The sequence below is a fragment of the Pelodiscus sinensis genome, chromosome 6 (assembly GCF_052426305.1).
Source record: "Pelodiscus sinensis isolate ZL-2025 chromosome 6, ASM5242630v1, whole genome shotgun sequence".
Classification (NCBI taxonomy): Eukaryota; Metazoa; Chordata; order Testudines; family Trionychidae; genus Pelodiscus; species Pelodiscus sinensis.
The window spans coordinates 119,800,068-119,813,016 of record NC_143057.1 but is presented as its reverse complement, the minus strand read 5'-3'; the positions used below and the strand labels follow the sequence as shown (position 1 = coordinate 119,813,016).

The 12,949-nt window shown below is 42.1% G+C and overlaps 2 protein-coding genes across 2 annotated transcripts in view; one reads left to right on the top strand and one right to left on the bottom strand.

Moving 5' to 3' along the window:
• The window catches only part of EPG5 (ectopic P-granules 5 autophagy tethering factor), an 88,924-nt gene that overhangs the window by 16,378 nt on the left and 59,597 nt on the right, over positions 1-12,949 (bottom strand). The window contains exons 32-37 of the mRNA XM_075932735.2: positions 11,221-11,375; positions 10,864-11,071; positions 9,867-9,942; positions 5,804-5,907; positions 3,170-3,345; positions 756-941 (exon numbers count right to left, since the gene is read on the bottom strand). Coding sequence (XP_075788850.2) covers positions 756-941; positions 3,170-3,345; positions 5,804-5,907; positions 9,867-9,942; positions 10,864-11,071; positions 11,221-11,375 — 905 coding nt within the window. The remainder of the gene's footprint in view (positions 1-755; positions 942-3,169; positions 3,346-5,803; positions 5,908-9,866; positions 9,943-10,863; positions 11,072-11,220; positions 11,376-12,949) is intronic.
• LOC102463526 (urea transporter 2) overlaps positions 1-12,949 on the top strand; it is a 176,227-nt gene that overhangs the window by 131,588 nt on the left and 31,690 nt on the right. The window lies entirely within an intron of this gene.

The window sequence follows — 12,949 nt, the reverse complement described above, 5'->3', positions numbered from 1 at the left end:
TGGTATATATGGCTGTGACTATTTTCTTCCACTATTTGATCTGAGGAAGTGGTTCTGGCCCACGAAAGCTCATCATCTAATAAACCATCTTGTTAGTCTTTAAAGTGCTACATAGTCCACTATTTGAAATTGTGAGTCACCTGATTTAACCTTTATAGTCTAACTACTTTAACCTTTCAATAACTCATTTCCTTTTCATAGACAATAAACTTTTACTTAGTTTACTACAGAATTGGCTACCGGCATTGTCTTTGAGGTAAGACCTAGAGTACCAACTGATCTGATTCCTTGAGGCAGGGAGAAAGCTGATGTGATGTGATTTTTGTTTTTGAGTGACCTTTTATCACAAAGTTCAGTTTGTCTGCATGGCAAGATAGACCCTACAGTCTGGTGGGACAGTCTGTGACTCTCTGGTAAGACTAGTGCTCCAGGAGTTCACATTTATCAGTGGGTTGATGAAATCTAATTACAGAAAACACTGACAGTTTGGGCTGTCTGTCCTGGTTTTTGATAGTTTTCCCTGAAGTAGGCACTCTCAGTTGAGAGCCACTCCAGATAGTGGACACATGTATCTAGAAGAGACCCAATGTACCCAGTTTTGGACATAATTCATGGAATTTATTTTTACCAGCATGCTGCAGCTCAAGCAGGGCTTAAATACAGTACACTTGCTTGCCTGGTAATGGCAATTAATAAATATAGAAATTAATGAATGCAAGGCAATCTGATCCATCTCTGGACCTTTTCAAAATTACCTCTTTGCTTATAAGTTGCTCCTCCTTTGCCAACAGGACTACCATATACAGCAAGCACACAATCATACTGTGTGTTTCAGGATGGGGCTGTGGATTCCAGGCATCAGACAGGACGCTGACCCAGTTTACGTCACATAAAACAGAACCCAAGAATATGAAACAACTCTTCGGGCTGCCTCTTTCAACCTAGGAGAAGACAAACACCTTTATTTAGATTTAAATAACTAAAAAAGGCACTGTCTATAACTTTAGATACCCTAACAGCATTAATAAAACAATTCAATCTCAGAAGCTTTAAATAATCTATTCAAGAGTACCTAAAATCAGCCAGACAGCTACAAGAATTCCCTTCATCATCCAGGAAGCATAACCTTCAGCCCTCCCAAAACCCCAGTCAAAGAAATGTCTTTCACAGTATGTCCAGAAGGCTACCAAATTCAGACTATTCCAAACCCAGGAGCAATATTCAGGCTATTTTGGACCTCTCTTTGGGGAAGACCAAAAAGTTCTGTAACAATTTTAGATGTGCCTGGTCAATGCAACACTGACAGGGAGGCAGGAAGGGCCTTCAAGGAATGATCCTGAAGTCCTACCACCATCTGTGTAGGCTCAGTCTCCTTGGTCCAGCATCCTTGGGATCTGACTGGTCCCAAACGAGGGAGTTTTCTGGACCAGAAAAGGTCAATTCTGACCCTCCCTCTCCCCCCGCCACTGGGCCCCTTGCCTGGCTCCATTCCTGGGTCTGGCCACCAGCCTCTCAGCCATTGGTCCACCAGTACCCGGCACAGCTGGGTTCCCAGCCACCAAACTCCCAGCTACCGGGACTCTCTGGTCCAAGAACATCTGTGGTCCGTTGCTGGACCAGAGAGTCCCAGTTTAGGTTCAACCTGTACTATAATTCTAGGGTGCAAATCAGAAGCAATCAACTAAAAATGGAAGTACAGTGATCATTTTAGTTAACATAATACTGGTCTGATACTTCACACATTGTGTACATAGAGATACTTATTTCCCTGAGTCATGTTAATTATTCATTATAAAACAAAATGATTGAGTCAGCTTTTTGGGAAACATTCAGTACATTACCATTCTTTCTCAAGCTCCCCACTTGTCTAGAAATTCTTTTATAAACTGTTCATGGGGCAAGTACCTGGAAGATCAGAGCTGTACTGACAAAATCAATTCTAACCCCAGGTCTACACTAAACCTGGAAGCTCAGCTGAGAATACGCACTTCCAACTGCATAGAATACATAGCTGAAGTTACCTTAAGCCCTCCTTGGCACCTTGGCGGCAAGAGAGCAGGAGTACTAGCCACTAGTGGGGGGGCACCCTCTGAATTCGATTTAGCGAGTCTTAACTAGGCTCGCTAAATCAAATTCCGAAAGAATGATTTTTATCTTCCGTGAAGATAAGACCTAAGAAAGTTTAATATCTCAGTCCTTGGTGACAATGGATAGGCAGCTGGTACACTGTGGCCACCAGAACTGGTCTTAGGGGAAGGCTATGACCGCATTTTGGCCCAACCTTCTTAGCTTTTTTTTTTTTTTTTTGCTTTGATTAATAAACTTTTTTTGAAACCATCTGTAACCCTAAAGGCAAACCTGGTTTGCCTCGGGCCACCAATTGCTTAGGACTGGCCCTGGTGGCCACTACCTATCATGCTGACCAGCACTGTTTCACTGTGCTCCATTCTTTCTGTTGTATCTACCCATTGTCTCTCTTCATATAGTGTGCTTTTTGGGGCAGTGACCATTGTTTTGTTCTGTGTTTGTACAACACCTAGTATGATGAGTTCATGACTAGGGCTTACATCGGGGGTGAGCAAAAGGGGATAGGGAAGCCTCTTCCAGGGCATGGGGGTGGGGAAGCCCTGTCCCTGCCTGTTTAGGCCCCACCCCTGCCTGTTTAGGCCCCGCCCCTTCCAGGGTGGCCCAGAGCTCCTTCAAAAAATTTTGAAGTGGCCCTTGGACAAAAATTATTGCCCACCCCTGGTATACAGGCACTACTCACAATGCAAATAAATAATACTGGAGGAAAGGAAGTGATGAAGTGGTTAGAGCTTGGGCCAGGGGAGACTTGGGCTCAATCATCCAAGAGGTTGAGGATAAATACATTAAAGGCTGTGAGATGCCCAACTACTGTAGTGGGCTATAGATAATGCAGGGGCTCTGATAGTATTGCTGATGGCCATATCAGCATAAATGAATTCCACGGTTTTAATACCATGCTATGGAATTATTATATTATTAATAATTATAAATAATATATTGTATTAGCAACCTGCAGATTCTACAATAAGCCGATCTGATGTACTCTTTGGCTAAACAAATGGAAGCACACATCCATTTAATTTCAAAGACAGAATTAACTGAAATATAAATGGTCTTATTTCAATACGCATTAGGTGCTTACTTTAAAGAATTCTTCCATAAGCATCTGATCTGGGTGCATCTCTCTCCATGGAAGTCTGCTGAACTCAGCATGGAAAGTATAGAGAATAAATTCTGGCATTTTGGGAGCTGTACATGAGTCACAATAATGCATCAGATGTAACCAGAGAGCCCCACGGTGGCTTGGCAACAACTTATCTAGATTAAAAGGAAACAGTCCATTTAAAACACAGCTCCTGGGAAATCTAGCCAAACAGGGACAAATCTGACTATAAAGGGGACATTTAGTGAGTATAAGTTCTTCCAAGGACATAACATTTAAAGAAAAAGGACATTTTCTAATCTTTCTTTGTTTCTATTACTCAGGAATATTTCTATTATTTCTATTCTTATTTTTCTAATACAAAAAATATATAAGAATATTTTCTAATATTCTTATTCTAATATTATTTCTATTCTTCTACTGAACATCATTTACTTTGAAAAAAAAAGTTAACTGGACAACAAGAGTTATAATTAGGGATCTTAGAAATCTGTTTGCAATAGGAAAATGTAGAATTTGCATTTTCCAGAACATTTTTAGTTTTTATATTGTGTGAACAAATAAAAACATACATTAACTATTCATTACATTTTACTGAACGTACCAGTGTCACTTAATGTGCAGAACTGCCCCTTCTTGTGGTTAATTTTTTAATGCACTTTAAATTTCCATAGCTAAATATAGTCTAATAAATTAAGCATATAGAGGTTATTCAATGGCATGTAGAGGTTTATATTTTAATGCATCTCAAATTTCACTACAGATGTAAATAAATGTATGAATAAAATGCCAAAAACTTTAAAAATCACTCCTAAAGATCATGTCACTGAGTTTTGCAAGGACAAATTTCATGTTGACGGTAATCTGCTGTTCTGTACTGCATGTAGCAAGGCTGTAGAACACATAGAAAGCACTAACCAAACTGAAAGAAAGGAAACAAAAACAAGAGGTGGAAACAGCAGAGCTATCAACAACAGTAAAGAAACATTTAAAAAAACAATGAATAGTCTGGTAGCACTTTAAAGACTAACAAAGCATGTCGCTGATATTATGAGCTTTCGTGGGCATAACCCTCTTCTTCAGATGACTGGAACTGGGTTGTGCCCACGAAAGCTCATACCACCATCTACATGTTTTGTTAGTCTTTAAGGTGCTACTAGACTATTCATTGTTTTTTAAGTTTTTCTAGTTACAGACTAACTTGGCTACCTTTTTGGAGCAAGTAAAGAAACAATGCATGGTGTGGATCATTCCATGTTTTACAACTGTAAATATATCCATAAAACATCGTCTTCAACCGGTACCTATATATATTGCAGCTAGGGAGACTAAAATTCATTATTTCTTTTTAATTGCAGAAATACAGGTTTTTATGTATTTCTTACTGGAAAACTAGGATCCATGGTTATAATACACTTCTTTCTGAAAGTAGTTAACTGGTTCTGTGACTCCTTTCAAAACTGTTCAAGAATTTGGAAACTGTCAAAGGCATCACAAGATATTTTTCTTGAATTTCTACTGTCACGAGTCTGAATTCAGCTCCGTTACTGCAAGTTATTAATGTGCGATGGCTGTTCAGTGGCACATGTAATATGGATTAGTGATGACAGCTCCATTGCTAGTGGACAAGCATTTAGATGTATGTAAAAACACCAGGACAAATGTTGTCTCTCCAGATGAGGGGTTGAAAGATACTAGTAGACTAATGTGCACTGTTGACAGACAGAGGAGTTGAGTATTCAGGATGCTCAATCGCGTTCCTTCCATCAGCAGTATAGTTACGCACAAAGTTTTGAAACAAACAAGACCCCTATTTTACCTAGAGCTGCTGCCATCTATTCTGTGGCTGTCCAACTGGAATGTCCTTGTAAAATTACCATGTTGCTATGGTTCGGACCCAGAAACACTTGTATGCATGTGTCCAGCAGTCCTTGCACATACCCAAGACCTCTCTCATTCAATGGCTTGCCAGGAATCCCATAACAGGAAACACTAATCACTCAAAACCTGCCCCAAACCCTTCTGACTCCCAGCCCTCACCTAATGACAACACCTGAATCACTACCCTGTTAAGCCTTCTGCTTTGCCACCTTCATGACATGTGCCCATGAACCACCCTGCTAATCCTGAACCCTCCCAATTCTCAAATGAGTAATGAAAATTTCAGAAAACCAATCTGGGCATTGCAGCACCTTTAGTGCCTTCTAGTGGGGTATTCAAGAATGCAGCAATATCTGTTATTTGAGAATACCTGTTAATGATTCTGACCAAGACAGGAAGTTCCCCAAAGTGCATTTGCTTCTGCAACTAGAAATATTTTGGTTGGTTTTAAATCCCTCCTCTCCTCATCACACATCCAGGCCCTTTGCCAAAACTTTTACTTTACCCTCTCTAACTTTTCTAAAAATCTACCCCATCTTCTCTGTCCATGCCACCAAACCCCTTCTCATTTCATGAATGAGTCAGAGGACAGCGCTTGTAACAAAAGGTTATAAGCTTGGCTAGAAACTCATACCCATCAAACACATCCACCCAAAATACTGTTTGAGCTGCTAGAGCAGAAAGTGCAACTGCGCAGAAACAAGGATTGCATACATCCTGGATTTCACCTACCTTTAAAGCTTTGGTGTAAAACCTCTATACAGTCTGTGAACAAGTGAACCATGCTGGCAGCTATAGGAGTGTCACTCTCCAACCAGGGGTAGCATTGCAGTTTACTTCAAAAACACAAACAATGAAGTTGTATCATTGACTTTAACAAGACATCACAGGGAAAAAAGATTTATATAATTTAGAAATATCCACACATGCCAATCTAGCATATGAATGGCACCTGGACGGGAATATTACAAGCGTGTGCATTCCATTCCAACTCAACCTTCTACATTCATCCATTCCTTGCATGGAACAGGTACACATTTGGGGGCTGTAGTAAAGCGACCTTTGAGGTCCACAAAGTACTACCTAAAAACAAAGAATACTCCTGTGGCAGTCCTGTCTACACTGCACAGCTATTTCAGGATGCCTCTGGTATCCCAAAATAGCTACCCCGCATCTACACAAGCTGCCCATTATTTTGAAATATTTTTCGAAATAACAGATGCGCTATTTCGCCATCCTGGTAAACCTCGTTGCATGAGGGATAAGGAATGGCTCGAAATAGTACGTTAATTCAAAATTTGGCACTGTGTAGATGAACCAAATTTCAAAATAAGCTATTTCGAAATAGATTTGAGATAAGAGATGCAATTTGTGTTATGCAAACTGTGTATCTTATTTCGAGCTTGGGATGTTGTGTAGACACCCTCTCAGAGACTAACGAACATATTAAAGCATGAGTTTTTGTGGGTAAAACCAACTTCATCAGATGTGTTGGAGTGGAAATTATAGAATCCAGAGTATATATAACAGCAAAAGCAGTTACCAGTCAATTGTAGGACCTGTGTTAATGAAGCTAATTAAATCAGGCTGGATGTGTCCCAGTCATAGTATTTGATGTGTAAATCTGAATACCAAAGGCTGGGGAAACTGTTAATATCTCTATTTACACCCAAGTAGATAGTGTCAAACCTGTAAATGTACGATCTAGTCACCTGAGCCAGATCTCTTTTACAAGTGCCAACCTACAGAAGGATGATAGGAGTTACTACAGAGAACTTTTCCTGGGTGGGGTGTCTGGCTGGTGAGTCTTGCCCACATGATCAGGGTTCAGCTGACTGCCATATTTGGGGTCGGGAAGGAATGCTCCTCTAGGGTAGACTGGCAGAGGCGCTGGAGTTTTTTCGCCTTCCTCTGCAGCATGGGGCACCGATCACAGCTGGAGGATTCTCTGCATCTTGGGGTCTTTAAACTATTTGAAGGCTTCAATATCTGAGATATAGGTGAGAGGATTATTCCAGGAGTGGGTGGGTGCGATTCTGTAGCCTGCATTGTGCAGGGGGTCAGACTAGATGCTCCCTTATGACCTTAAAGTCTATGAGTCTATGAGAATAATCAAGCAATATTCAACTTTTCAATTATGCATGGGAAATATATTCACAGCTAAAAAAGATTTAGGATTTAAAAGGAAACTGCACCTAATTTGTTAACATGAGAAGTGCTTCTCCGAGGGAAAACTCTGAGATGTATTTGAAAGCACATATTCCACATCAGGTATAATGCTAGGGATGATTCATACCAATAGGGTTTTTTTTTTTAAACTACAGTTGGCATTTGGATTTCTTACAGAAAAGCCACTTGGGAGACATCAGTATGGGTGTGTCTACACCACAGCACTAATTCGAACTAACTTATTTCGAATTAGTTAATTCGAACTAAGGTAATTCGAACTAGTGCATCTAGACCTAAAAACTAATTCGAATTAGCGTTTTGCTAATTTGAACTAGCATGTCCACATTGAGTGGACCCTGAACCGAAGTTAAGGCTGGCCGGAACAGGTACCGGCAGGGCATCAGGTTAGGACTTAGAGCATGGAGCTGCTGCCTCAGGCTAGCCGACGGCTGTGCTTAAAGGGACCCGACCCCCACCCCGGCCAGACAGTTCTCAGGGTTCCCCGCTTGCTTGTCTACCTCGATGAGGGACAGCAAAGCAGTCCTGTCTTGGAGTGCCCTGAGTGCCCACACTCGGCACATCACAGCACTCGGCCATCAGCCCGGCTGCACTTGCCGCAGGCTGCCATCCGGGGAGTCAATCGGGGGGCTGTCAGGATCCAGGAGACCCTGCAGGAGAGCTTCCACCCCGAGGAGCCCGCAGAGCCACCCCAGTCCTCCCCATCGGGGGCTTGTACCCCATTCCTCCCTCACCTCCTTCCACTTACCCCTCCCTAGCCCCTTTTCTGATGTAAAAAATAAAGGACACGTATGTTCAAAAATAGAAACTCTCTTTATTTAACAAACTGGGGGGGAGAGGGGGGATTAACCTCTGGGAAGACTGGGAAAAGGAGGTGGGAGAGGGGAAGAGAGAGTGTGGGAGAGGGGAGGGGGAAACCTGGGAGGAGGGAGCTGGAAGGGGGAAGCCAGGGGAAGAAGAAGGAGGGAAAGTATAAAACTATGGTACGCCATATCTTCAGTACTGTGTACAGATGTGGTCTCCTCACCTCAAAAGAGATGTTTTGGCCTTGGAAAGCATTCAGAAAAGGGAAACTAAAATGATTAGGGGTTTGGAACAGGTCCCACAGGAAGAGAAGCTAAAAAGACTGGGACTTTTCAGCTTAGAAAAGAGGAGACTGAGGGGGAATATGATAAGAGGTCTATAAAATCATGAGTGGTGTGGAGAGGGTGCAAAAAGAAAAGTTCTTCATTAGTTCCCATAATATAAGGACTAGAGGACACCAAATGAAATGAATGGGTAGCAGGCTTCAAACTAATAAAAGAAAGTTCTTCTTCACAAAGCAAATAGTCAACCTGTGGAACTCCTTGCCACAGGAGGCTGTGAAGGCTAGAACTGCAACAGAGTTTAAAGAGAAGTTAGATAAAGTCATGGAGGTTGGGTCCATGGAGTGATATTAGCCAGGGGATAGGAACGGTGTCCCTGGCCTCTGTTTGTGGAAGGCTGGAGATGGATGGCATGAGACAAATGGCTTGGTCATTGTCTTCGGTCTATCCCCTCCGGGGTAGCTGGTGTTGGCCACTGTCAGCAGACAGGCTACTGGGCTAGATAGGGTGCTACTGGGTTCGTCTCGCAGCGCCGAAGAGCAGCGCGCTACTGGACCAACCCGGCAGCACCCCAGCTTCTCTGCCCCAGAAGTCCCCGATTCAGCCGCTGCTGAAACTGACTAGCAGCGGCTGAATCGGGGACGCCTGGGGCAGAGCCGGACTATCGGAAGGGGGGGCTATGAGGGGTCTGGGGTGGCACCCCCCACCCCAGACCCCTCATAGCCCCCCCCCTTCCAATAGTCCAGCATATCTGATAATCCGGCACCCGATGGGTCCTAAAGGTGCCGGATTATCGGAAGTTTACTGTAGTTAGGAAGCCAGTTTTTAATCTGTGTCCGCTACTAAATGCCATCATCTATGTTTTTCTTTTTTTCATCTATGGTTCATCCCAGTGCTGGGTCAAGTGTATAAGATCCAGAAAGGATTGTCCCGTTATGGCAAAATATCTTTTGTCATGACAGTAGCAAGGTACTGGCAAATCAATATTGCCCGGGCCCCCTCAATCTGACAGTGCTCCTTTCTACTAGTCCAAGACTGAATTAAAGGCAGCCAACTAAGGTAGTTTATTTAGTCTGTGGGAGCTTTTTCAACATGCTTCTGATAAGCTAGATGTCTTTTCAAGTTTTATTCAAAATTCAAGTCAAACATTGACTGGAATGTGTGACTCTCACCAAGCAATTTTCTAAATTAAGTGCAATTCCTTAAAACAATTTAAATAAAAAGCCATGTTCTATTGAGTTCATTGTTTTGTTCCACAACTGTTCAGTGACATGACTCTAAACTGTAAGCAGCTTTGCTGCTTAAACAGAGGATTACAATGATACCATCGCTTTGAAAAAATACCCCTTTAAGAGCAACAATTCATATAATCTGTGTAGATCTAGTTTTTCCTGCCGGGCAACAGAATGATGTCATCACACACTCAGGCTGCAAAAGTGGCCAGACAGAGGGGGGTAGGTGATAATAGCAAGCCTGGGGCACTGCCTGCTAGTTATGAAAAATATAACTGAATTATTGTTTACCTGGCATCATCTTTATTTAACACCAGAATCCATGGTTTAAAGAGCTCAGTGATGGTTGAATGCAAGGACTGCACCACTAAAAAAAACACAGCTTTGTTACTCAAGTATAATGACAGTAACCAAAACATTAAAAAAAGGAATAGTCTTACAGCACCTTAGAGGCTAACGAAACATGTAGATGGTATCATGAGCTTTCGTGGGCCCACTTTTTCAGATTAATGTAACCAAGTTACACAGAGCCACCAAACCTGGACAAAAGATCTTAACCTCTTCCTCCAAAAGAGGTGCAAAACAGATTAAATCAGTTTGGTATGGGCAAATTCTTAAGTACTTTACATTTTCCAATGGCTTCACAAACATTACCTTACTAAATCTCACAATCCCAGCCAGGTAAATATTAAGACTATTTTTACAGATCAACTGAATTACAGGCGTGAAGGGACTTGCCTAAAGGCAAAAAAGGGCTCTGTCAGAACTGAGGAATCTAGTTCCTGCTCATGTGTTCAGGACACAATGCCACACTTCTTTCTCTGAATGGAGACGGCATATATGAATATGAAGAGAATCTGGGACCAGGGCACATAGCTCATGCAGTAAATCCAGATTTCTCCCATCACGTTAAGTACAGAGGCGAAGATATTATACAATATCCCTGCAATGTGAAGCACTGAAGACAGTGTTGCCACGATACATTGCCCTATTTTTTTAAGTGCCAAATACAGATCAACCTGAATTTCCCAAACTCTGGATAAGTGCAGGCTGATTTTGTTCCCTGGGTTCACTGACTGTAGCTACAGATAATTAGTCTCATTAAGAAGCTTGGCTTTGGGGTGCTAAGCTAAATTCTTGCACATTTTATAAGCCATAGCTAAGATCTTTGTAAGGCTGGGTATCTATTGTATTTACAAGTGCAAAGGTCTTCAACAGAAAATCTTAAACCACTGGATTGCGGCTATCCATCTTTTCTCTTTAAATAGTTTGCTTTTATGCACATTACCTGCTAGAATCCTGTTGCTGCCTACTGGTTCCTGTACTAAACCGATTAACTCGGCATCAATAAGCCGTTTCACAAGATATTCCAGCAATGTCTTCACTTCAGCTATGTAGGGACTCCACTTTGAAAACAAGCCAAAGCTCCTGAAATCCAACGAAGCTAAGCGCAGCTTGCAGAAAGACTTGCCAAGCCATTCTATTGTCTCTGTGACCTGCAGAGAGTGGAGAGCTCTGAATGAAACTAGAAGGATACTAACTCAGGGCAGAAAGCGTTGCAGTGCTATCCTGCTGTTCAGTAATAGGGATGGATTTCAGCTGAAAATTACAGTAAACGCCAGAGATCAGCCAGAAAGCTTCCTACCTGTTGTGCAGACAGAAGGATTTTTGCAGAGCTTTGCGGTACTGCACTCTTAGAGGAGTCGTCCTTGCCCCTTTGTTCAGTCTCTGAGTAACAGCAGCCCAAAGTTTTAAGCAATGCCTTCCAACAGTCAGGGCTCAGCAGCTGCTCTGAAGAACCTTAGGACAACCAGAAAGGGGTGCTACTTTTTATTTAGGAAAAGTACATTAAAATCATAATGGTTACTTTCATTTCTCTGCCCTAGTATTAGCCATGGGAGCCTGCCATTAGATTGATGCATATAGAATCATAGAATACTAGGACTGGAAGGGACCTCGAGAGGTCATCGAGTCCAGTCCCCTGCCCCCACAGCAGGACCAAATAACTGTCTAGACCATCCCTGATAGACATTTATCTAACCTACTGTTAAATATCTCCAGAGATGGGGATTCCACAACCTCTCTGGGCAATTTATTCCAGTGTTTAACTACTCTGACAGTTAGGAACTTTTTCCTAATGTCCAACCTAAACCTCCCTTGCTGCAGTTTAAGCCCATTGCTTGTCATTCTATCCTCAGAGGCCAAGATGAACAAGTTTTCTTCCTCCTCTTTATGACACCCTTTTAGATACCTGAAAACGGATATCATGTCCCTCCCCAATTTTCTTTTTTCTAAACTAAAAAAACCCAATTCTTTCAGCCTTCCTTCATAGGTCATGTTCTCTAGACCTTTAATCATTCTTGTTGCTCTTCTCTGTACCCTCTCCAATTTCTCCACATCTTTCTTGAAATGCGGTGCCCAGAACTGGACACAATACTTCAACTGAGGGCTAACCAGCACAGAGTAAAGCAGAAGAATGACTTCTCATGTCTTGCTCACCACACACCTGTTAATGCATCCCAGAATCATGTTTGCTTTTTTTGCAACAGCATCACACTGCTGACTCATATTCAGCTTGGGTCCACTATAACCCCTAGATCCTTTTCTGCCATACTCCTTCCTAGACAGTCGCTTCCCATTCCGTATATGTGAAACTGCTCCTTCCTAAGTGGAGCACTTTACATTTGTCTTTATTAAACATCATCCTGTTTACCTCAGACCATTTCTCCAATTTGTCCAGATCATTTTGAATTATGATCCTATCCTCCAGAGCAGTCGCAACCCCTCCCAGCTTGGTATCATCTGCAAACTTAATAAGCGTACTTTCTATGCCAATATCTAAATCGTTGATGAAGATACTGAGCAGAGCTGGTCCCAAAACTGATCCCTAAAGAACCCCACTTGTTATACCTTTCCAGCAGGATTGTGAACCATTAATAACTACTCTCTGATGACATATATCAGATGACAAAACTGTGTGAGAGATGGCTGTTTGAATCTCAGGATTTTAAAGCCATTCCCCGTATGTGGGGGTATTTTAATGTTCAGATTTCATATTATGTTTGTTACAGTCTATAAAGCCTTAGGAGCCCACTGCAGGAGGCATTATGCAGTCATAGTAAGAGCCAGATGATGCCTTAAAGAGTTTACAACCTAACAAACAAGGCAATGGGTGAATGAAAAGGAGTACAATCGCCCCATTTTACATATGGGGATTTAAGGAATAGTGAGATAAAGGAATTCCCCAAGGTCACTGTGGACATGTATGGCATAGGTGAGATTCAAGCCCAGAGTTTTAACTGCAAGACCAAAGATGTCTAAAAACACGTTGCAACATAACTGATAGCAAAATGGCTCAGTGATATGAAACATTC